Source organism: Oryctolagus cuniculus, chromosome 16, assembly GCF_051225735.1.
Source record: "Oryctolagus cuniculus isolate XC-2025 breed Fujian yellow rabbit chromosome 16, ASM5122573v1, whole genome shotgun sequence".
In the NCBI taxonomy this organism is placed as follows: Eukaryota; Metazoa; Chordata; class Mammalia; order Lagomorpha; family Leporidae; genus Oryctolagus; species Oryctolagus cuniculus.
The window spans coordinates 62967882-62994558 of NC_142882.1; the positions used below are offsets into that span (position 1 = coordinate 62967882).

The following is a 26677-nucleotide window of genomic DNA, read 5'->3' on the forward strand; positions in this document are numbered from 1 at the left end:
CCCCAGTGGCTGGCACTGGCCCAGGCCCAGGTCAAAGCTAGGAGCCAGGAACTTCTTCCAGGTCTCAATATGGGTGGTGGGAGCCCAAGTACTTGGGCCATTTTCTGCTGCTTTCCCAGGCCGTTAACATGGAGCTTGATCACAAGTGGAGCAGCCAGGTCACACCCTGGCACCTGTATGGGATGCCTGCATCACAGACAACAGCCTTACCCACTATGGCACAGTGCCAGTCCTGCTTAGTGAGTTTTGATTGATAATGCATTAGAAAATAGTTCATTGAGGGGTGAACCAACAGAAAAGGAAAACCTTTCTCTCTGTCTCTCACTGTCCACTCTGTCAAAAAAAAAAAAAAAGAAGAAGAAGAAGAAGAAGATGGTTCACTGAATCAGAATCTTATTCTTGAAGGGATGTAATAGCTCTGTTATTGTATCTTGTAAAAAATTCCCTTTTACTTCTTATTCAGCCAGCTAAAGAGATTCTGATTTTGGTCTAGGACAGGTGTGAGATTTATTGCTGGGGATAGGTAGAGAGAACTTGGTATGAGGAAATTAAAGGCTGTTGAACTTTGGCTTTCTTTTAAATTTTGAGTGGATTTTTCTTTTCCTTTTTGCATTTGAAATTCCTTATTTGTGTTAGTGCAACAAAAGCAATGGGCCTTCACTCACTATTAAGAGTAAGTGGGTAAGAAGCATATTTTTTGGCTTCCTCAAAGTCTGGGAAATAGAGCATACTGGTTAAGGACATGATGTTTGCCCTTCAGGTCAAAATATGATTCTGTTCCTTAACTCCTCAAAACTTTTTATTTTTATTTTTTTATTTAATAAACGTGAATTTACAAAGTGCAACTTTTGTATTGTTGTGGCTCCCCCCCCAACCTCCCTCCCTCCCTTCTCCCACTCCCTCTCCCATCCCGCCCTTCATCGAGTTTCATTTTCAATTACCTTCATATACAGAAGATCAAATTAGTATATACTAAGCAAGGATTTCAACAGGCTGCACTCACACAACCACACAAGGTATAGGGTATTGTTCGATTAGTAATGTTGTTTTTAAGTTTCATAGTAAAACACATTAAGGACAGAGATCCTACGTGGGGAGCACGTACCCAGTGACTCCCGTTGTTGATTTAACAATTGGCATTCTTATTCATGACGTCAGCAATCACCCGAGGCTCTTGCCATGAGCTGTCTAGGCTATGGAAGCCCCTTGAGTTCACCGACTCTGAACTTGTTTAGTCAAGGCCGTATCACAGTGGAGGTTCCTTCCTCCCTTCGGAGAAAGGCACCTCCCTCCTTGATGGCCTGTTCCTTCTGCTGGGGTCCTCAGAACTTTTGTTTACTCAAAAATTATTTTACTTCTTCTTACTCCCTTTCTGATGCTCTTGTCCTCCTGTAGATCCATATTTGATCTATCATGCCTGTAATACAAGTTTCCTCCTTCCCAAATAACTTCTGACATTTTTGTAAAGCATGACTACAGAAAGCAATATCCCTCATTTTTTGTCTGAGAAAGCCCCATTTTTCCTTTTTTTTTTTCTTCTAAGATTTACTATATTTATTTGAAAGAGTTACAGGGAGAAGTAGAGACAGAGAGAGTGAATCATCCAATAGTTCACTCCCCAAATGGCTGCAACGGCCGGAGGGGCTGAGCTGATCCGAAGCCAGGAGCCGGGAGCTTCTTCTGGGTCTCCCACATGGGTGCAGGGGCCCAAGGACTTGGGCCATCCTCTGCTGCTTTCCCAGGCATATTAACAGAGAGCTGAGTTGGAAGTGGAGCAGCCGGGACTTGAACTAGTGCCCATATGAGATACTGGCGTTGTAGGTCTGGGCCTTAACTCATTGCACTACAGTGCTGGCCCTTTCCTTTATTTTTCAAAGATAATTTCACAGGGCATAGAATTCTAGGTTGATAGTTTTGTTCTTTCACTGCCTTGAATATTTCACTCCTATCTTTTCCTGCTCATGATTTCTGAGAAGTTGAATATAACTCTTGTTTGTTACTCTATAAGATGGGGTGCTTTTTTTCCTCTGGATTTGTTATTTTTAGTTTCCTGTAATTTTAAAATGACATGCCTTGGTGTACTTCTGTTGGCATTTGTCCTGTTTGGTATCTCTGAGTTTCTGGGATCTGTGCTTTGCTGTCTGATATTAATTTTGGGGACATTGTTAGTCATTGTTTGAAGTGCCTTTTTGTTCCTTTCTTTCTTTTCCTTCTGGTATTCTCATAATTATACCTTTTGTAGTTATTTCATAGTCCTTGGATATTTTTATTTATTTCAGTATTTGTTCTTTCGCTTTTCTATTGTAAGTACCCTCAAGCTCAGATTGGCTCCTCAGCTATATCTGGTCAACTGATAAACCCATCAGAAGCATTCTTCATTTCTGTTACGACGTTTTAAATCCCTAGCATTTGTTGTAGTCTTTGTTAGGATTTCTATCACTTGGCTTACATTGTTTATCTGAATGGACAATGATATGATTTGGAGAAGGTAAGAAATATATCGTATTGACTATTTTAATCATCAAACATTTGATTTAGAGAAATGTTGATGGGGAAATGTGTATCTTAGAATTAAGTAGATTGAACAATTCTTTCTTTCTTTCTTTTTTTTTTTTTTTTTTTTTGACAGAGTGGACAGTGAGAGAGAGATAGAGACAGAGAGAAAGGTCTTCCTTTGCCGTTGGTTCACCCTCCAATGGCCGCCCATGGGGTGCAGGGCCCAAGCACTTGGGCCATCCTCCACTGTACTCCTGGGCCATAGCAGAGAGCTGGCCTGGAAGAGGGGCTACCGGGACAGAATCCGGCGCCCCGACCGAGACTAGAACCCGGTGTGCCGGCGCCGCTAGGTGGAGGATTAGCCTATTGAGCTACCGCGCCGGTGATAACTTAGTTATACATGAGCAATGTGGAAGTGGATTTTGAAGTATTTACTTTGGTAGTTACCACCCAGATATCATATGTGAATTTGTGAATTTGTCTAGCAAAATATAAACTATAGTGAATAAATTAGTGAAGTAAGATTAATTATTTTTCTTTAAATTACAACCTTTCCACATGCTCCTAATTTCTTACAAAATTTCTATGGCTTTTGATAAAGTTTCTTGTTTTTTTTTTTTTCCCCACCCTGCCCCCACCCAGCCCCACTCTTCTCCCTGGCTCCCCCAGCCCTCGAGGCCAAGCACAACCTGGGAAACTTGGGTTTGAACTGACTTTATTATTCTGTAAATGTGAATTTTACAAAGCGTTTTTATCATGAAGGAAACATCCTGCCTCAGCCCGAGCGCCCCCCCACCCTGGGAGCCCCCGCAGATAAAGTTTCTTGATAATAAAATACAGTTTGGTTTGTGGGGCTGGTGTTTTGGAGCAGCAGGTTAAGCTGCACCCTGTGTACCTAGTGCTGGAATACCAGCTGCTCAACTTCCAGTCCAGCTTTCTGCTAATGCATCTGGGAAGGCAGCAGGTGATTGCCCAAGCATCTGGGCCCCAACCACCCACGCAGGATACCTGGATGCAGTTCCTGTCTCCTTTCTTCGTCCTGGCTGTTGAAGCCATTTTGGGGAGTGAACGAATGGGTGGAAGATCTCTTTCTCTTTCCCTCTCTGTTGCTCTGCCTTGCAAATAAATAATCTTTAAAAAGAAAGTTGATTAACTATCTCTTGTTATATTACTAACTTTGGGATTATCACCTGGGAATTGAATTTGAAAGCTTTGGCCCCTGATTTTAAATTGTTGGAATTTGTGGAAGTTTATTTAAATATAGCAAAATATGTTAAAAATTGCTTATAGTGAAATTGTAGATCAGATGTACAAGGGAGTATTCACATAGTGAATTTTAAGCTTTTAAAAGATACAGAAAAAAATCCAGTGAGGATAATTGTAATCTTAAGTGAAAAAATAGATAGGTATTTGCATTAAAAAAGGTAAAGGCATTTCAAAGTTTCTTAGTGCGATAAGGTACATGCTGTTTAGAGGTCAGGGAAAAACTTTAATCATTGTTTCCCAATGCTGGCTCAGGGAAGTGCTTCTTTCATGATTAAGAGTTTTGTGTTCTTTGAATCAACAGATTTCTGCTCCCCTCCTTTTTTGAAAGGTTTCATGCTTTGGTAATTTATTATTATCTCAAATTAAAGACTTATACCTTTACTGTTTATCATTGCAACAGCAATATGTTATCCAACTACAAGACTTCTCATAATTACCAATTTTAGTTTCTAGGATTGTATAAAATGCAGATAATTGCATTTAAATAAATTACTTTTAAAGAACAGAGATAGTGAAATTGTAAAGCTGAAAAGGATCCTTAGAAATTTGAGTCTAATAGATAGAAAATTGAAGGTGAAATACATATTCTAATAGAGGATCTTTGTAGTATGCTTTCTGATATAATTTACTTGACTCATTGAGAAGAATATGTGAAAAGCAAGTTTGATTAAAGCAGTGAGTGAACATCTAAGGTGGGTAATATAACTGAATTTAACAGATTTTCCCCATTTCTTTTAGGTGAATCTGGACTGGGAAAGTCAACATTAATCAACTCGTTATTCCTCACAGATTTGTATTCTCCAGAGTATCCAGGTCCTTCTCACAGAATAAAAAAAACTGTACAGGTATGTATGTTATTAAAGTTAATTGATAATAAACTGGAATAATGTTACAGTACACAAAACACATGTTCTGACTTTTATTATACCTGCCTATAGGTAGGCAGATTTGCCCTTTGCCAACGTACAGTGGTATACATGACTGCTTAAAATTAAAAAAGAAAACATACATAGGTGGTACAGTTTACCAGGGGAATTACCTTGATTAGAACCTGTCAGATTTGTCCTGATGACACTGTGACATAACAGAATAATACTCCTTGAATTGACTCTTCAGTGCGGCAGCCTCTTGCCACAGATGACTACATAAATTTAAATTTTATTTTTCTAAATCAATTAAAATTAAAAGAAAAATGCAATTTATCAGTAGCACAGATTTCAGATACTCTATAGCCACACATAGTAAAGGACTACCTTTTGGGGCACCATATCAATAGACATAGACATTTTTACCATTGCAGAAGGCAGTGTAGTGAAAAACTTAGAAAAGCTATTTTTATTTAAATACAGTATTGTATAGTAAGTAGTTGGATAATACATAATTGAATGGCAATAGCAAGTGTGTAAGATTCCCTGGCTATGTGTGGTCGAATTTAGTGCTTCTCAATCTTCAATATCATTCAGATTACCTGGTAATCTTTTTAAATTTAGTTCCTATTCTTATAGTTCTGAGGTGAGCTTAGTTTCTGCATATCTCAGGTGATGCTGATGCTGCTAACTTTAAATAGCAAAAAATTATACTGAAGAGTTACACTTTTCAGTACAGTAGTCTTTAGCCACATGTGACTGGGTTTTAGAAATAAGGGTAATCTGGGGCCAGTGCCATGGTGCAAGGAGTTGAGCCACGACCTGCAGTGTGGGTATCCATATGGGCATGGATCCCAGTCTTGGCTGCTCCCCACTAATGGGTCTGGGAAAGCAATTAAAATGGATCAAATCCTTGGGCTCCTGCACCCACGCGGAGAGACCTGGATGAAGCTCTTGGCTCCTGGCTTCAGCCTGACCCAGCCCTGGTCATTATGGCCATTTGGGGAGTGAACTGGCAAATCGAAGATATCACCCTCTCTGTCCTTCTCTAACTCTACCTTTCAAATAAATAAATCAATCTTTTTTTTTTTTTTAAGGCAGTCCAAATTGAGGTGAAATACCACCCCAGATTTTGAAGACTTAGTGTATAAAACAAGATAAAGTAGCTCATTAATATTTTTATATTGATTATATGCTACAGTGATAATATTTTGGATATATTGGGTTATTATTATATACAAAACAGTTTCACGTTTCTTATTTTTAAAGTGGTTACTAAAAAAGCTTAAAATTACATAATTCACTTTACATTTTTGTTTGACAGCACTGCTCTAAACTATTGGTTGAAAATTTGTTGGTGGACTGATAGACTAATTTGGCTCAAGCCAAGAGGGAAAACAACAGTTCTGCTCCAGTTCTGGCTGGAGCAGGCTTCATTGAGGAAGTGATGCTTAAAGCTGGAATTGGAGGAGTGGTAGTGATTATTCCTAGCTTACTAAATGAAAGAGTAGCCTGGATATTCTTGAAAGAAACTTGTATGTATCAAACTGCAAGATGCAATTTAGTCATTAGATCCCTGAGGGCTAATTTTGGAAAGTAACTATTTCTTGCATTTAAAATTATTATCTTTGTTTTAGGCTTTTTGTGCTTAATACTTAAAAATTACCTGTAAACATATGCTCTAAAATATTGATCCTACATGGCTTATTTTGTGAGCAGTATTGAAAATTTTAATCCTCAGTAAGAAAATAAACTTAAAACTTTATCAATTTAGCTATTTACATTCAAGATCAGTAACTTTGTGCAATTTTTAAAGTGTAGAGTACTTTTTTTTTAAAAGACTTTATTTATTTATTTGAAAGTCAGAGTTACATAGAGAGAAGAGAGGCAGAGAGAGAGAGTGAGCGAGCGAGTGCCAACGTGTAGAGTCCTAAGTTCAGAAACAATAAAAAAAAAATTGATTAGGTTTTCACTATCTACCAGTAGTTTTTTGGTGAAGAACCTGGTGAATTCTCTTTGTAGTTCTAGTTTATAATATAATGCCAAGAAAACATTAATAATGAAACTGAACACTTAGTGAATTATTATCATCTTTACGAGTGACAAAATTGAGGCACAGAGTTGGTGATATGTCTGAGATTGTGTAGCTTGTAAGTCACAGAGGTAATAGCTGGTGAGTGGCAGAGATGGGATTCACATTCAAGCAGTTTGACGTAGTTTGTACTCTGCCAAACTATGTTCGCTCTGTTTCCTATGTGCTGTACCATAGATAATGAATTTCAGTTTACTGGATTAACTGGCTCTTAATAAATGGATTAACATTTCTTTATTATATCACCTACTTTTGTGAATGTTTGGCCCAACAAATATCAGTTTTCTTGGGTTTATTTTGCTTATTTCTTGGGTTTATCTTCCACTGCACTCCCGAGCCACAGTAGAGAGCTGGACTGGAAGAGGAGCAACTGGGACAGAATCTAGCGCCCCAGCAGAAACTGGAACCTATGCTGTCGGCACCACAGGCGGAGGATTAGCCTAGTGAGCCATGGCAGAGTTAGAGAAAGAGGGAGAGAGAGAGAGAGAGAGAGAAAGAGAAAGAGATCAGTTTTCTATCCACTGGTTCACTCCCCAAATGGCTGCAACAGCAAGAGCTGGACCAGGCCAAAGGCAGGAGTCAGGAAGTTCATTCAAGTCTCTCATGTGGGTGCAGGGGCCCACGAACTTGGGCCAAACTCCACTGCTTTCCCAGGTGCATTAGCAGGGAGCTAGATTGAAAGTAGAGCAGTCAGAACTCAAATCCGTGCCCACATGTGATGCCAGCATCACAGGCAGCAGCTTAATCTGCTGCTCCACAATGCCGTCCTCATGTTTTCCTTTTAAATTATGACATAGGCAGTCTGGAGATTCCTCAGAAACCTGAGTATAACCCTACCATACAACCCAGCCATACCACTCCTTGGAATTTACCCAAAGGAAATTAAATTGGCAAACAAAAAAGCTGTCTGCACATTAATGTTTATTGTAGCTCAATTCACAATAGGTAAGACCTAGAACCAACTCAAATGCCCATCAACAGTAGACTGGATAAAGAAATTATGGGGCATGTACTCTATAGAATGCTATACAGCAGTCAAAAACAATGAAACCCGGTCATTTGCAACAAGATGGAGGAATCTGGAAATCTTAGGTGTTTAAATTTTAACTGAAAAGTGATCCCTGTTAAATATAAGAGTGGGAATAAGAGAGGGAGGAGATGTACAATTTGGGACATGCTCAATCAGACTTGCCCCAAATGGTGGAGTTAGAAACGTGCCAGGGGATTCCAATACAATCCCATCAAGGTGGCATGTACCAATGCCATCTCACTAGTCCAAGTGATCAATTTCAGTTCACAGTTGATCACACTGATAGGTCTAAGAGTCAAAGGGATCACATAAACAAGACTAGTGTCTGCTAATACTAACTGATAGAATCAAAAAGGGAGAGAACGATCCAACGTGGGAAACAGGATACACAGTAGACTCATAGAATGGCAGATGTCCTAAACAGCACTCTGGCCTCAGAAGCAGCCCTTAAGGCATTCGGATCTGGCTGAAGAGCCCATGAGAGTATTTTAGGCATGGAAAGCCAAGACACTCTGTCAAAAAAAACAAAAAACAAAAAACAAAAACCTAAATGAAAGATCTCTGCAAGTGAGATCCCAGTGGAAAGAATGGGGCCATCAAAGAAGGAGGTACCTTTCTCTGAAGGGAGGAGAGAACTTCCACTTTGACTATGACCCTGTCAGAATAAGATCACATAGTTGGCAAACTCAAAAGGCTTCCATAGAACTCATGACAAGAGCCTAGGGAGATTACTGACGCCATAAACAAGGGTGTCAAATTGTTAAGTCAACAACAGGAGTCACTGTGTACTTACTTCTCATGTGGGATCTGTCCTTAATGTGTTGTCCAATGTGAAGTAATGCTGTAAGTAGTACTGAAACAATATTTTACACTTTGTGTTTTTGTGTGGGTGCCAACTGTTGAAATCTTTACTTAATATATACTGAATCGATCTTCTGTATATAAAGATAATTGAAAATGAATCTTGATGCGAATGGAATGGGAGAGGGAGCGGGAGATGGGAGGGGTGCGAGTGGGAGGGAAATTATGGGGGGGAAAGCCAATGTGATCCATAAACTGTACTTTGGAAATCTATATTTATTAAATAAAAAAAAAAGAAAAAAAAGAAATCAAAAAATCTCAAAAAAAATTATGACATAGCAAGATAGTTGTCCCAGTTATGCAACTAAGGCAGATTGATTGCTCAATGAAACCATCTCTTCATCATAGAAATGTGATAAATGAAAGTATTAAAAGAACATAGAACTTGCCAATATAGGCCATATGGCTTATTTGTCTGAAGCTGCCTAGTAAAAGATACTTAGAAGAGTACATTTGGGGTTGGTTTTGTTTTGTTTTGTTTTTTATTTGACAGGTAGAGTTATAGACAGAGAGACAGAGAGAAAGGTCTTCCTTCCGTTGGTTCACCCCCCAAATGGCTGCTATGGCTGGCGCTGCACCGGTTCGAAGCCAGGAGCCAGGTGCTTCCTCCTGGTCTCCCATGTGGGTGCAGGGGCCAAGCACTTGGGCCATCCTCCACTGCCTTGCCAGGCCACAGCAGAGAGCTGGACTGGAAGAGGAGCAATCGGGACTAGAACCTGGTGCCCGTATGGGAATGCCGGCGCCACAGGTGGAGGTTTAGCCAAGTGAGTGACAGCACTGGCCCAGGTTTTGTTTTGCTTTTTAAGTCATGTTTTTTTTGTTGTTTTTGTTTTTGTTTGAGATTTATTTATTTATTTATTTGAAAGGCAAAGTAACAGAGAGGCAGAGGTAGACAGAAAGAGAGAGAGAGAGCGACAGAATATGAGAATGAGGTCTTCCATCTGCTGGTACACTCCACAAATGGCCACAATGAATGGAGTTGGGCCAGTCTGAAGCCAGGAGCCAGACACTTCTTCCAGGTCTCCCATGTGGGTGCAGGTGCCCAAGTACTTGGGCCATCTTCCACTCCTCTCCCAGGCCATAGCAAAGATCAGTATCAGAAGTGCAGAAAGGAAGACCTGAACTGGCACCTGAATGGGATGCTGGCACTGTGGTTTGTTTGTTTTTATTCTGTTTGAGATACACAGATTGCAATCCCTCATTCACTGGTTTACTACACAAATGCCTGCAACAGCCAGGGCTGGGTCAGATATAAAATAGGAGCCAGGAACTTAATTCTGGCCTCTAGTGTGGGTGGCAAGTACCCAACACTTAAGGCCATCACTTGCTACCTTCCACGAGTAGAAAGCTGGAATTGGGATTGGAGATGGGACTCAAACCCATGCACTGGATATGGGATATGAGCATCCCAACTGACACCTTAAATTGCTATGCCAAACACTTGCATAATGTTTTCTGTTGCTCACTAGTTGTAGATTTGCAAATGATACTCAAGAAGTTATTGACTTCCCTTTAGGTACTAGGTGTGAAGTAACAGGAAACTACTGCTAGTTCTCTTGATTCAGCCATGTAACCATGTAGTAACAATTGCCAGTGTTTAAACAGATGAAAACATTGGCATATGTAATCTCAGGACTACAACACATAGAAATCTAGTTTGATATTCAACAAAATATTTACTCATATAATGAGAGATTGCTAGTTATGTGGTTATAACTGTTTATTCTGTAATGGTCCATGTATTGCAGAACATATATTAAATAGTATTCATATTGGATTGTCATCACAGATTCTCCACATTGTGAGATTATGAAATATTTTCTCCTTGTTACTTTCTGTTATATCTTCTCAGTTTTATAGTGAAGACACTTTTATGATTAGGGCACAAATTTAGGCATAGAGTTTTATGAGTTTTCATATGCACTAGTGTACAACACACACACACATGCATGTATATTCCAGGTTCCTGGCTTTGGATTGGCCCAGCTCCGGCCATTGTGGCCATTTGGGGATTGGGAACTAACAGATGGAAGACCTCTCTCTATGCCTCTGCCTCTTTGTAACTCTACCTTTCAAATAAATAATCTTAAAAAAAAAAAAAAGATCTTATCACTTTTTGAATTCTTAACAACTGTTTACATTATTTCCTGTACACCTTCAGTTTCTCATATCTAAGGGCTGACTCCCTAGTAATCAAATCACTCTTTCTTTTTTTTTGACAGAGTGGACAGTGAGAGAGAGAGAGACAGAGAGAAAGGTCTTCCTTTTGCTGTTGGTTCACCCTCCAATGGCCGCTGCTGCCAGCGCGCTGCGGCCAGCGCACCGCGCTGATCCGAAGGCAGGAGCCAGGTGCTTCTCCTGGTCTCCCATGGGGTGCAGGGCCCAAACACTTGGGCCATCCTCCACTGCCTTCCCGGGCCACAGCAGAGAGCTGGCCTGGAAGAGGGGCAACCGTGACAGAATCCGGCGCCCCGACCGGGACTAGAACCCCATGTGCCGGCGCCGCTAGGCGGAGGATTAGCCTATTGAGCCGCAGCGCCGGCCATCAAATCACTCTTTCAGTCCATTACACTCACTTCTCGATATTCCTTCTCATAATTTCCTTTATAGCTGTTGCCTTACCATTCACATCTCAAGCCTCTACCATCTTGCTCTCTATCGCTACAAGTTCTGTAACATCTATCTTTGCCAAAGTCATCTTTACAGAACCTTATTAGCAGCAGCTTTCTCTCTGAATCATAGTATCTCTATATTTTTTCACCTGTTTGTGAGATCCTTAGGAACTTTTCATTGGGTCTAGCTTTGACTACAGTCCCAAAGCATGGTATGAGAAGCATTCAAATGTATGTTAGGTAATGGTTTATAAAATTATCAAAACTGAGCCAATGTTAACAGGACATTTTCCTAATTTGGTGCTATAAATTTTTATCAGTGAGTCTACAAAGCAAAGTATTCTAGGAATAGAATCGACTGCTTTCACATTTTCTCACCTCCAGAATCTATCTTTATGCATACACACAATACCAGTCAGTGTCTATGTCTACAAAAAGACATGAACAAAAAAGTCCAATTAGTAAAAAATTATCAACACAAATACTAAATAGGGCTATTTACTGATATGTTCCTACAACAGTATAATGCAACAATGAAAAAGAACTATTAGTTCAACTGATATAACACAAACATAATCATGAATGAAAAAAATCAGATACTTGACTATATATATTTGAAGGTTAACAAGGGGCAATATTAATCTATGGAGACAGAAATCAGTAAAGTTTTTATCTGTTTGTGGGGGGAGGATGCTGGGAATGAAGATGGCATGGGTCAGTATTAATGCTAAATGAGAGGAAGCACAAGGAAGCCTTCTGGCGAGTTAGAAATGTCCTGTTATCTTGATCTGGATGGTGGTAACTGGGATATGTTTGGGATGCTGGCACTGCAGATGGCAGCTTTCCTGCTACGTGGCAGTGCCAGCCCCACAAGATCTCTTTAAATTAAGAAATTAGCTTTAGGAAGCATGCGATCTGTTCCACTGAACTGTAGAAAAGGCTCAGGTTTGATTCAGATAAATGGGGAATGCTCTCTTATCTTCAAGTATAGGTAAGGTACTTTGATGAGTACAGTAGCAGACATAGTAAGGGTGGCTGGATGGCTTTGGAAGAACCATACTGGGAAAGATACTGAGGTGAAAGGTTTTGAAATTTATGATAAGTGAACAGAAAGATGAGTGGATAGGTTAATCCAGAATGGGATCTGAGCTGAAAGGGAAAAGAAATGAAGGTTTGGGAGGAGGATTAAAAATTGAATGAAAACAAAAAAGGCAAACAATTAGAGGTCTCAGTGTAAGGAGACAGGGAAATGAAGAGCGGTGGTTTAGAAGTAGGTGGTGGTAAATAGGTGGACACTTTGGATCAGCTTTATTCTCAGAAAACTAGTTCTGATCTGGATAAGAGGAAAATAGTTTTTAGGGTACCCTTATACTGTTGGTCATTCCCTTTTCACTTTCCTGTGGAACATGATGAAACTTTAAGCTAATGTTTGTCATTAGAGTCATTTGTGGGGAGCAAACCGGACTAGACTAAGTTACTGGAATTAAGACTTATTCTATGCATCTGCTCTCCCACAATATGGCGTTGGGAGAGAAGTAAACAGCTTCCGCACAGCTGCCTCCAGTTCAACCAATAAACTGTAGGACTTGCTCCTGATTGGAGAGCAGCGTACTCGGCGTGTGGGCAGCCGAGTTGGGATTGGCGGAGGAGGATTATAAAGGAGGAGAGAGACGGCATGCACCAGGGAACATCTATGGGGAACATCTAAGGGAACCTGTGCAGCCCCCGAGAGAGCCGGCCGGCGGTGTGCCGCTCCCCTGCGGAAGTGGGGAATGTGGCCAGGGGGAACTGCCCTTCCACGGAGGTGGAAGGGATAGTAGCCAACCCTGGAAGAACCAGCAGCAAACCCGGGGAGGGCCGAGCAGACGAAAGAACAGCGCAGGGTCCTGTGTCGTTCCTCCACGAAGAGGGGGAGCGACAGTCATTGAATAATCAAATTAGATAGCTCTGGTGTTAGAGGTGAGTGGAATCTCTCAGACTGTTCCTCTTTTAGAGCTTTGGTTGTAGAGCTACCTCCTGAGTAAATGTGGGCCAGAGGTAAGCTGTTGGTAGAAAATCTTAACCCTTTGTTCAAAATTTTATATATTTAATTAAAGAATAATTTTATTTACTTTAATAAATGGTTCATAAACATTAAGTTAAAATGTTTTTTGTATTTATCAGTCTTTTGATTTTAAGCTATGTAATAAACACTGATGATTTGCCCCTTATTTCCCCCTCAGATCGAAAAACTGAACAATATTAGAAAAATGAGTATCTTGGATTACTGGAGTCTAGAAAATGAAAAGAGGCCCTAGTGAATTAATTCTATGTAAACAATATCATGAGTTTGGTTTAATTTCTTTTTCTGGGAGAAACAGTTGAAAAATGCCTTTGATTCATTCCTTTGGTTTTCAATTATTCATTTAATCTTAGAGAATGCTGAGTGATGCCATAAAATATTCTGATGTGACCTTCCTGAAGAAAGTGCATGGGAAAATGGCCATTTGGAATAGATTTGTTAAAAAAAAGTTTGAAATTCCTGAACTTGAACTAATTTGTTTTCCATGAATCCCTCGAGGATACTTGCAAAATCAAATGATAGGATACAGTTGGATTCTGTGAATGGCAGTAGCTTATAGTTGTTTTCTGGATCTCTTCCATATGCTGCTAACTTTTTGTATTTGACCATTTATGGATATACAGATTTTCAGAGGCTAAAGACAAAGCGAAGCTGTATAAATATACTCTTTAAAGTATGTGAGACTGAAATCTTCATTTTTCTTACCAAATCAATAAACAAGTTGTTGAAGTTTTTTTTTTAAAACAAGGAAACATTAAAAATTGAAGCTGTTAAGCTGTGCCATTAGAATATAGAATATTACTAATGGTAGAATGGACTTTGTTTAATTATGAAAATCAAATGGTTTGAAGTAAAATTGGGAAATGATAATTTAAAACAATTATACTTTGTCTCAGTTTCTTAATATATAGTGTGGTATCATTTAGAAGAATTATTAGATAAATGAGTTGTTTGATCACTTTGGAAATTTCTGCTTAAGTGATAATTATCCTAAATAAATGGTCTGTTTTTATGATGGAGAGGTGGGAGTGAGTTAACCAATAATAGTGAGATATTGCATTTAACCAGGTTGTCCTTTGACTGTAGGATCACCAGATAAATAAAATGTAAATTTCATAAACTGAATAAGGTAATACCATTTTTTTTTAAGTTTTGATACTCTAACACTAATGATAATCATTATTTTCTGTATATATGTGTTGGTGTGTGTGTGAGGGTGGTTGGAGGGAGTTTTTTTTGTTTTTGTTTTGCCACTCATTTAATTAGGGTAACTTGGTATCAAGCAAGCTATGTTCTCTTAGTTATACAGCCTGCTGTTCTGAATGGTGTATATCCATTGTTGACACTGAAGATCAGAAAACATTATAACTTATTTATTGATCTTTAATTTTTTAATTATAAAAAATTGATGCTTACTAATATTTAATATTCAGATTGTCAGGCATATTTGGCAGATAAATAGATGTACTTATATTTGAGACACTCAAAATTTTCACTGGTAGCAAGTATTAGAAACAAAGAAAACAGTTTGAAGAACACTGGTCTAAAAGACAAATTTTGTGACCTCTTAAATGTCTAAATGAAAAGAAGCCCTTCCCTAGACATTTGTGTCCAAGTTGCAATTTGTTCTTTAGTTTTGTTTGTTTGTTTGTTAGTTTGTTTTGAAGATACATTTATTTGAAAGAGTTACAAAGAAAGCAAGCAAGAGAGGTCCTCCATCCTCTGGTTCACTCTCCAGTTCTCTTAGTTATACATTGTATGTATCAATGGCTAGAGCTGAGATGATCCGAAGCCAGGAGCCAGGAACTTCCTCCATGTCTCGCACGCACATGCAGGTGCAGGGGCCCAAAGACCTAGGCCATCTTCCACTGCTTTCCAGGCCTTAGCGGAGAGCTAGGTCAGAAGTGGAGCAGCCAGGACTCGAAGCTGCACCCATATGGGATACCAGCTCTGCAGGCTAGGGCTTTTAACTCTCTGTGCTGTGCCACAGCGGTGGCTCCTAGTTTTTGTTTTGTTTTGTTTTAAATTTATTTAATTATTTGAAAGACATTGTTACAGAGAGAGGAGAGACAGAGATCTTCCATCTGCAGGTTCACTCCTCAGATGGCTGTAATAGGCAATACTGGACCAGGCCAAAGCCAGGATCTTCTAGGTTTCCTGTGTGGGTGGAGAGACCCAAGCACTTGGACAATCTTTTGCTGATTTCCAAGGCATACTAGCAGGAAACTGAACTGAAAGTGGAGCAGCTGGGACTTGAACCAGTATCTGAATGGGATGCAAGCATCGCAGGCCACAGCTTAGCCTGCTGTACAACAACGCCAACTCCCTTTTTTCAATTTTAATAAGCTTTATTCTGATTAATAGAAAAATTCTTAAGGGCCTGCCCTGTGGTGCAGTAGGTTAATCCTTTGCCTGCAACGCCGGCATCCCATATGGGTGCCAGTTCTAGTCCCAGCTGCTCTGCTTCCAATCCAACTCTATCCTATGGCCTGGGAAATCAGTGGAAAATGGCCCAAGAGCTTGGGCTCCTGCACCACATGGAAGACCCAGAGGAAGCTCCTGACTCATGGCATTGGATCAGCCCAGCTCTGGCTCTTGCAGCCATTTGTGGAGTGAACCAGCGGATGGAAGACCTTTCTCTCTGTCTCTCCCTATTATTGTCCATAGCTCTACCTCTCAAATGCATACATAAAATCTAAAGAAAATAATAAAATTCTTAACAACAATGAACTTTTGCTCCTGCAGTATCATTGCCCACTTTTGGTAGCCATTAGCCACATGTGGCTATTTAAGTTCATTTAAATTAAGGAAACTAATTATTTAGTTCTTTGGTTACATAAGACAAGAGCTAAGTAGCCTCAAAGCAAGTGGCTTCTGTATTGGGCAGTGTAGATAGAGGACAATTCTGTCATCACAATGTGCTCTATTGAACAGTATTGCTGCAGACTTTCTTGTTCCGCTGTCCCAGGCTCTTCATGCATTAGCAAGCATCTATAAAAATACCCAAGGGGGGCCGGCGCTGTGGCTCACTAGGCTAATCCTCTGCCTTGTGACACTGGCACACCGTGTTCTAGTCCCGGTCGGGGCGCCGGATTCTGTCCCGGTTGCCCCTCTTCTAGGCCAGCTCTCTGCTGTGGTCAGGGAGTGCAGTGGAGGATGGCCCAATGCACCCCATGGGAGACCAAGAGAAGTACCTGGCTCCTGCCATCAGATCAGCGCGGTGCACCGGCTGCAGCGCGCCGGCCGTGGCGGCCATTGGAGGGTGAACCAACGGCAAAAGGAAGACCTTTCTCTCTGTCTCTCTCTTACTGTCCACTCTGCCTGTCAAAAAAAAAAAATTTTTTTTTAAATATATATCAAAGGGGAATTGAGGACATCCTCATCTCACCCCCCCCCCCCACGCACACACCCTTTTAAAAATTTATTTATTTTGAAAGTCAAAGTTACAGAGATAGAGTTCTTCCATCTTCTGGTTCAATCGACAAATGGCTGTAACAGCCAGCACTGGGTCAGGCTGAAGCCAGGAGCCAGGATCTTCTTCTGTGTCTCCCATGTGGGTTTCAGGGGCCAAAGCACTTGGACCATCTGCTGCTGCTTTTCCCAGACCATTAGTAGGGAGCTGGTTCAGAAGTGGAGCACTTGGAACTCAAAGTGGTTCCCATATGGGATGCCAGCATCACAGGTGTTGGCTTAATCTGCTGTGCCACAATGTCCCAAATATTCTCATTTCTATAATTTCTGATGATGTATAAAGCTTTTCTATCCAGAAAAGAGTCACTTTTCCTCTCTAGTCCCTCTTGATTAACATGACTGTACTTCAAAAACTTCATGGAAAATGAAATTAAATAATAAATTTTTTTGATGCAAAAATACTTTGAAATCATCATTATAAGGAGTCTTCATGATATTGATGGGAAATGTATATTAAGAAAAAATTATGCAGATTTCAAAATTTTTTTTGCATCAACAGAAACTTTAATTTCATTTTCCATAAATCTTTGGAGTATCCTCATAAATGAAGTGGCTTTTCATGTACCCATGAGCAAGTTTTCCCTTTAATCCTGATAATAATTTCTATCATTTTATGGCATTGAACACCCAAAAGTTTAATTTTTTTACAAGACCGAGAATGTCTTTTTTTTCTTTAATTTATTCATTTTATTTAAAAGGCATCTGCTAGTTCATTCCTCATGTGCCTGCAACATCGAGGGATGGGCTAGGCTAAAGCCAGGAGCCTGGAACTCTATTCTGAGTTCCTGTGTGGGTGGCAGGGACGCATGTACTTAAGCCATCATGTGCTGCCTCCTAGGGTGTCCATCTCCAGGAAACTAGATTGCAAGTGGAGTGGTCTCAAACCCAGGCACTCAGTTGTAGGGTAGGGGCATCCCAGACAGTGGCTTAACTCACTGTATCACAGCTCCTTTCCCTTGAGTATAAATTCTTGTCTGTTAAAATAACCTACCAGCATACCTGAGGCCCATAGCCTTAATAAGCACTTGATACAAGTATGATCAAATGAAGGCCCCTCTTTTTCAGGGAGAATTATTTCTCTTCTATGTTTGGTTCAATGTTTACTTTGTGTCATGTTTTCCTGAAAATTGATAGTTTACATTTAGTAACAGCATTTGCCCAGGAGAATGCTATGTACCTTCTGATAGGTAGTTTGGAGTTACCATAGAAAATCTTAAATTGTGCTAAGGTTTGTTGTTATTGTCTAACATCTTTGCTCAAATGGAACATTTTTCAAATCCTGTAGAGAACTCAAGATTTTAATCAGTTAGTACACCCTGCTGGAATACATTGTATTCACTGCTGGGGCTTTGTTGATTGCATTGTCCAGAATGTAGAGTGTCACCTTTGAGAAGAGAATTTTATCTTAGCCATAACATAAATACAAGTAAGATTACAGCTGAGAAAATGGTAATAAGTTCATTTGATTAATTGGTTTAGACCAGATTAGATGGAGATAGTCCAGAAATACATGTACAATAAATGTAAGTTAAATGGTAAATAAATGATAAGTTAGCTTATCTGATAAATCATATTCAAACTCCATGAAGCACTGAATCATTCTGATTGGTTGTTTGTATTACTAGATGCACATTAGGTTATATAAGATTTGTATGGATTTAGTGACTGTTGGTAATTTATTAGTTTCTCTTTCCTTTAAAACCAAGCATGAGCCATAAACTCAGTATGAGTTTGCCAAAAGATTGGTAAACTATTTACATGTGTGCTTTTCTGTGAAGTAGATCAGGACTCAGTATCCACAATCATTGATTCTAATAAAAATCATAATGTGCATATTTGATCTGCCAACAGTTTCCTAATTGGTTTTAATAAACCCAAGCATCCCTGCCTCCTAACCCTTTTTGGAAACTGCAGGTGTAATATATGACATTAAAATCTACATCAATAACTCTTTCAGGTGGAACAATCCAAAGTTTTAATCAAAGAAGGTGGTGTTCAGTTGCTGCTCACAATAGTTGATACCCCAGGATTTGGAGATGCAGTGGATAACAGTAATTGGTAAGAAGGGTTTGTCTTCACTGTGTTCCACCATATTTTTGGTAACAAGATGGTTAGACTTTTTCTGATTCATGTTTTAAACATTTCGTCTTAGAGGCTATTAAACTTCAAGAGATATAACTTGAGTTCATAATATTTAGTTTACCATTTCTTGACAATGTTTCTTAAGTTCTAAGAGCTAGTTTCCTATTCTATGAAATAGAGTTGACGTCTATGAAAATTATTTTTAAGACAAATTTTAAAACAACCATAGATAGATTCAAGGGTTATCATTAGTATAAAAAATTTAAAACTTTTCATTTTATTATAAGTATATCCATTTGTATGAATTTTTCTATCACATATTAATTTTAACCTCAGTTTTAGATCTTCCTTTTTTCCATAAGTCTGAAGTGAAGAAAACATCTATGAAATTGTAGTCTGAAGTAATTCTCTCAAGATTTTATAAACATTGTTTTTATTTTTCTTTGAATCCTACATTGCTTTTTAGATAATATTCTGTCAACTATTAAGATATCCAAGTACATTCATTATGAGGTTTTTGTACAGTTTAAATAAATTATTTGAAATTATAAATGATATAAGTGTTTTCATATTTTAAAAAGGTCTTAGCATTAACATACTTATCAATGCAAATAGTATGCTAATATTAATACGCTAATATTATTTGGCTGTGTTTTGTCACTAAATAAGTCATTTTCTTTTAGCCTTTTCCAAAAAGGAAACCTGTTGAACTGAAATGGACACTATGAGAAACAGTGACTTGATCAGCCTTTGTCCTGACTGTTGATGTACAACTTAATACTCTATCCCTTTTAGTATTTTTTTTTTTGTTCTACTTAATACTATTGGTTGAACTCTGTAATTAACACACAATTATTCTTAGGTGTTTAAATTTAACTGAAAAGTGATCTCTTTGGAATATAAGAATGGGAATAAGAGAGGGGGAGATGTACAATTTGGGACATACTCAAGCTGACTTGCCCCAAATGGTAGAGTTAGAAACTTGCTAGGGGATTCCAATTCAATTCCATCAAGGTGGCATGTACCAATGCCATCTCACTAGTCCAGGTGATCAATTTCAGTCACAGTTGATCATAATGATCAGATTAAGAGTCAAAGGGATCACATAAACAAGACTAGTGTCTGCTAATACTAACTGATAGAATTAAAAAGGGAGAGAACGATCCAACATGGGAAACAGGATACACAGCAAACTCACAGAATGGCAGATGTCCTAATTAGCACTCTGACCTCAAAATCAGCCCTTAAGGCATTCGGGTCTGGCTGAAGAGCCCATGAGAGTATTTTAGGCATGGAAAGCCAAGACACTCTGTCAAAAAAAAAAGACCTAAATGAAAGATCTTTGCAAGTGAGATCTCAGTGGAAAGAATGGGGCCATCAAAGAAGGAGGTACCTTTCTCTGAAGGGAGGAGAGAACTTCCACTTTGACTATGACCCTGTCGGAATAAGATCACATAGTTGGCAAACTCAAAAGGCTTCCATAGAACTCATGACAAGAGCCTAGGGAGATTACTGATGCCATAAACAAGGGTGTCAAATTGTTAAGTCAACAACAGGAGTCACTGTGTACTTACTTCTCATGTAGGATCTCTGTCCTTAATGTGTTGTGCAATGTGAATTAATGCTGTAACTAGTACTGAAACAATATTTTACACTTTGTGTTTCTGTGTGGGTGCAAATTGTTGAAATCTTTACTTAATATATACTGAATCGATCTGTATATAAAGATAATTGAAAATGAATCATGATGCGAATGGAATGGGAGAGGGAGCAGGAGATGGGAGGGTTATGGGTGGGAGGGAAGTTATGGGGGGGAAAAGCCATTGTAATCCATAAGCTGTACTTTGGAAATTTATATTTATTAAATAAAAGTTTTAAAAAAAACAAAAAAAGAAAGTTTTGAAATATTGAGTTGGGAATTTTATACCTGTTTTTGAGTCTGTAGTCAGAATAATTTGAGTTGTCTTCCACTGGTAGATTGATTTTGCCTATTTAAAAATACTGATTATTGTTTCTTAATAGATATCAGTTCATTCATTTATAGTATTACAACTAATTGTTTTATTTTTATGTGTTCTGTAGCTGGCAGCCTGTTATCGATTACATTGATAGTAAATTTGAGGACTACCTAAATGCAGAATCTCGAGTGAACAGACGCCAGATGCCTGATAACAGGGTGCAGTGTTGTTTATATTTCATTGCTCCTTCAGGACATGGGTCAGTACCTTTATGCTTCCAGTACCTTTTTTTCTTTGTTTATTATTGTTTACTTTTGTGTGCATATTATAAAATCATTATATCTGTGGAGTACATATAACTGTATCAGTTATTAAGTACCAATGCCTGAAACAAATCTTTTTAAATCCTAGATAAGCCAACTGATTTTACTGCTTAGTTTCCTGTGCATACAGATTTTATCTGCTTAATGGAAAGAAACATTGTTTGCCATGGCTTGAATTTTCAAGGTGGCTTACTTAGCTTTCATTTTGAACATTTTTTGCCACTGATTGAGCTACCTAACTAAAGACACAAAGCCACAATGAGCTACCTAACTAAAGACACAAAGCCACAACAATTAGGATTAGGCATATTCTAAGAAATTCCAAAGTTTTTTTTTTATTTAGGTTGTTAGATGGTAATCAAAAAAAAAACCAGGTACCAGTGTTTACTTTCTTTTTCTTTCTTTCTTTTTTTTTTTTTTTTTTTCATTTATTTCTTCAGTAAATCTTTTTTTTGGCTTCTGTTTCATCTGAGTTACACAGTCACACTGTTTAGGTATCATCAGTACTAACTTTTTATTTATTAGGACTTCAGATCTTAGCAACTATACATTTGTCTGATCTAATTATTCTGTTTGATAGTAGTTAGCCTGTACTCCCTTTTTTCTTCTTTGTACCTTCCTCTGTCATTTTGAGTAGATATACCAGTATGTGTCATTGTCAACTGCAAATTTTCTAATTACTCTTATCCTTTGGATGAATGACTGAGTGTCATTCAGGCGCCTGATTGTAACTTCACTGTGTCTCTACCTAAAGGGGACCACTGGAGTAGTGCAGTAAATAGCAGTAAACCATGTATCAACCAAATTACAGTTGTGTGACCCAGTTGACTCATAAGCTTTCTTTTCTTACCCTTTTCCTGCTTCTGTCTCATGTTGTCCTAGATAAACTGATTCCCATTTTTAGCTGCTTTCTTGGTTGAGCAGGGAGCCTTAATTATATAAAATTTTTACACTGTCAGATTGGACTGGTAAAAATGTTCCTTTTGTGTCTGATACTCTACAGTAATCTCAGAAGTTTACATATTGAAATCACTTAACTCATTTACTTATAATGCTCAAAAAAAGTAATTGTATATCCTTTTATGTGTATTTCTGTAGCTTGTATATTTTATATCATTCCAGTTTAACTTGGTAGGTCTTTTTCCTGGAAGTCAGTTGAGTGGAATCTTAATCTTGTAGTTAAGTCGATAGAAATTTGTCAGCTTAAAATAAAGTTTATTATTTTAGCCTTTTTGGACTTTATCCAAGTTTTGATAATTCTCATGAAATCACATTCCTCCTTACCCCCTGGGAGGGGAATTTATTTCTTAAAATTGCATGGGAAATAGAAAGGGTATTCTGGTTTTATCATTTTGTTTTTTGGAGAAAAATTTTTTATAGAATTCAGTCATGTTTAATAGCTTTGGGCCATTTCTTGTTTTTCTCAGGGGAGGGAAGTTCAAAATTTTTATTTCCTGTGTATACAGATAGGCTTTTGAACAGTTTCTTAGACTGCGCTATTTTTAGAAATGGAGGAAAATTTTTCCCATTGGTATGTGATACCATGGATTGAGAGAAGGAGCCACTGATTTATATGTAGAGAGTTTCGGAACCTTGACTCACTCGACTTTAATACTACACATCTTAATAATCATGGCTTTGTATCATGCCTGAGCAGGCAGTCTGTAGGTTTTCTTTTAGAGTGACTGTGTTTTTAGAGTAAATGTAAATTGGTCAGTGTATATTTTTAGTTTTTCCTACCTCATCTACCAAAAATGATCACTGGATTCAGGGCTAATTTATAATTTGCCTTGTTTACTATTTAATAGTTTTTTATTTTATTTGCATTGTTTACTATTTAATAATTGCTATTAAAATTAAAAACTTAGTTGGAAATTGAATTTTTAAGTGTTCTTTTTCCCTTTTAATATTGATTGCCACTTTTTAAAAAAATCTGTCATTCAGTGAATTTTATAGAGAAGATTTTTCTCTTCAAAATATATGCACACATATATAAAATATATATTTGTCATTTACCCTGTAGTTATTTATTTTGCTATATGCCTGGATGTTAAATATAGTCTTTCCCCTCTAATATGATTTATCTTCTAGAAGTTCTTTTTTTTTTTTTTTTTTTTTTTTTTTTTTGACAGGCAGAGTGGATAGTGAGAGAGAGAGAGAGAAAGGTCTTCCTTTTTGCCGTTGGTTCACCCTCCAATGGCCGCTGTGGCCGGCGCACTGAGCTGATCCGAAGGCAGGAGCCAGGTGATTCTCCTGGTTTCCCAAGGGGTGCAGGACCCAAGGACTTGGGCCATCCTCCACTGCCTTCCCGGGCCACAGCAGAGAGCTGGCGTGGAAGAGGGGCAACCGGGACAGAATCCGGCCCCCCAACCGTGACTAGAAGCCGGTGTGCCGGCACCGCTAGGTGGAGGATTAGCCTATTGAGCCGCAGCGCCGGCCTCTTCTAGAAATTCTATAAAGGACTTTCTGTTGTTTAAAAATTTAAAAACTAAATTTCTTGGTGAAAGGATGAACTAATTTAAAGCTAAATAGAAAGAGGAAAAATTTCAATGAGTACATAGTCTACATGTGAACTAAATGTTTTCGCCTTTGATATTTTGTACACTTCTGAAATTTATATACTAATTTAAAAGGACAAGATGATTTATTCAGACTTACGTCAGGTATTCCTTTTTTTTCCCTAAAGTTAAATTTGTAGCTGATCTAGATATTCTTTAGTCCTTGTTTTATATCTAAAAAGTTGATTTCCATTAATTTTAAATATATTTCTCTTCAAAACTTGTAATATTAGAATATTTAGCAAATAAAGTGTCCGATGCCATGGCGCAGTAGGTTAATCCTCCACCTGTGGCTCCGGCATCCCATATGGGCGCCAGTTCTGGTCTCGGCTGTTCTTCTTCCAATGCAGTTCTCTGCTGTGGCCTGGGAAAGCATTAGAAGATGTCCCAAGTCCTTGGGCCCCTGCCCCCGTATGGGAAGACCGGGAGGAAGCTTCTGGCTCCTGGCTTTGGATTGGCGCAGCTCCGGCTGTTGCGGCCATTTGGGGAGTGAACCCATGGGAGAAAGACCTTTCACTCTGTCTCTCTCTCACTGTAACTCTACCTGTCAAATAAATAAAAATTCTTTAAAATAAAAAAAGAATATTTAGCAAATATTGTTTTGATTTTAAATGTAAAATCCTGTTAGCTTGCAGTTTGGCTTTAGTATTTTGTATTAAATGAGCTCAAGAATGACTAAAAATTTAGATTAACTGAACTCTGCTTTTCTGTCACAAGCTTATACCTTTTTATAAATAATATGATGTAAACTTAATGAGGTAGTGGTAATTCAGATTTGTCATACTTTAAAATAGGAAGTATAAACTTAAAAATTGAGATAAATTTATGGGTCATGACTTTGTATTTAGTATTTATCATAATAATTGATTTAAAACAAATTTTAACCTTTTTTCAAATAGTTTCTTTCAGTTAGCACTAAGTGATGGGAACAGTGTTTACAGATAATATATGTAGTGCAGTGTTACTTCAGCCATTCTCTATTTTCCATATTGTTCCCTCTTTGAATGCCAATATCAAATTCTAAGGAACTCAAAATAAGAATTAGAATAAGAGACAGCTGTTTTAATTCTTTATATCTGTTTTCTTCCCTCCTCACTTCTTTGTCTGCATTAGCCGGCAAATACTGTATTCTGTTGGGGAAAAAAAGGTTACTTTTTTAGTCTCTGGGCCCTAGTCTTCCAGCTTTAAATATATACTGGTTTCTCTATGTATTTTAAAATGCTAGTCAACTTATTAGTAAAATGATGTTCCCATGTAAAATATTCTCAGTTTTTTTTTTTTTTTTTTTGTGGAACGTTGATTTTTAGTCTATAATATATTTTAGATGTGAGGGCTTTATTTGGTTTTCATTTAAAGTTACTAAAGGACATAAGGAAATTCACAACAGCTTCTTTGGTCAACAAATAATGGGCACCTTCACAAGTGTTAGGTTTTGTGCTAGTGCTGGGGATACAGGGGAATGAGACAAAGTCCTTGCTCTGGAGGATCTTTCGTGAGAAGATGGGAAAAACATCTGTAGTTACTGTATAGAACATTATATATGCCTAAGGCAGAAAAAGATTCCCAAAGTTAAAATGCTTGTAAGCCAGTACCTAAAGAATGAGCAAGAATTTGGACAAGCAGAAGAGGAGTCAGAATGCAGGATGTTGCAGACAGAGGTAGTAACAGTAACCTTGGCCAGAAGTTCAAGTATGGTACTTTCTAGGAAATGTAAGGAGTTAAAATGTAAGGACTAGCACATCATAAGTAAGAGGTGGCAAAAGATGAACCGCGTGTGCTGCAAGATGAGACCAGCTTAAAAATCAGGTTCCTTACAAGTCTTTTTCTTTTCTTTTTTTTTTTTAATTTATTTATTTTTTTAACAGGCAGAGTTAGAGAAAGACAGAAAGAAAGGTCTTCCTTCCGTTGGTTCACTCCCCAAATGGCCGTTACGGCCGGCGTGCTGCACTGATCCGAAGCAAGGAGCCAGGTGCTTCCTGCTGGTCTCCCATGCGGATGCAGGGCCCAAGCACTTGGGCCATCCTCCACTGCCCTCCCAGGCCACAGCAGAGAGCTGGACTGGAAGAGGAGCAACCGGGACAGAACCAGTGTCCCAACCAGGACTAGAACCCACGGTGCCGGCACCGTAGGTGGAGGATTAGCATAGTGAGCCTTGGCGCTGGCCCTCCTTACAAGTCTTTGCAGGCTACACTAGCTATGGAATTTGACCTTTACTGAGGTTTTTTAGTCAGAGAATGACTTAAACCAAATTTGGATTTACAAAGATCATTCTGGTGCAGTGTGGAAGATTTGGAGGGAAACCAAACAAATATACATACTTACCAATTCCAGAGATCTTGGTGGCCTGAACTAAAAGTAGTGGATGTGGGAGCTGGTGTTATTGCAAAGTAGGTTAAGCCACTGCTTGCAATGATGGCATCCTGGATCAAATCCTGGATGCTCCACTTCTTATCCACCTTCCTACTAATGTTCCTGGGAAGGCAGCAGAAGATATCTTGTAGACTGGGATGGAGTTTCTGGCTCCTGGCTTTGGCCTGACTTAGCCCTGACTGTTAGGGCCATTTGGGGAGTGAACCAACCCATGGAAAATCAACCTCTCTCTTTCCCCTTCCTTCTCTACCCTGTCACCCTACCTTTCAAATAAACAAACATAAATCTTTAGAGGTAATGGAAATGGAGATTAAATATATGTATTTGTTTACCAGGTCTTGGTGAATATTTAGAAATGAGGATTACAGAATCCTAGGCTTCAGCCTTAAGTAATTAGATGGGTTATATATAATTTACTAAAATAAAAAGCATAGAAGAGGAGAGAAAATGGGGATTCAGATGAGCTTTGGTTTTAAGGAATCCGTGGGTTGTCCCAGTAGAATATCTGTTGGATTAAGCACAAGTGTGGAATTTAAGAGTGAGATCTGGTCTGGATATGAAAATCTAAGAGTCTAATAGAAGTCCATTGTCATCATAATAATGATACAGAATGTAGAATAACAAAAGAAG

At 38.5% G+C, this 26677-nt stretch overlaps 1 protein-coding gene across 1 annotated transcript in view; it reads left to right on the plus strand.

The window, feature by feature from the left end:
* SEPTIN7 (septin 7) overlaps window positions 1–26677 on the plus strand; it is a 67611-nt gene that overhangs the window by 16085 nt on the left and 24849 nt on the right. The window contains exons 2-4 of the mRNA XM_070059717.2: window positions 4501–4607; window positions 18714–18814; window positions 20921–21055. Coding sequence (XP_069915818.1) covers window positions 4501–4607; window positions 18714–18814; window positions 20921–21055 — 343 coding nt within the window. The remainder of the gene's footprint in view (window positions 1–4500; window positions 4608–18713; window positions 18815–20920; window positions 21056–26677) is intronic.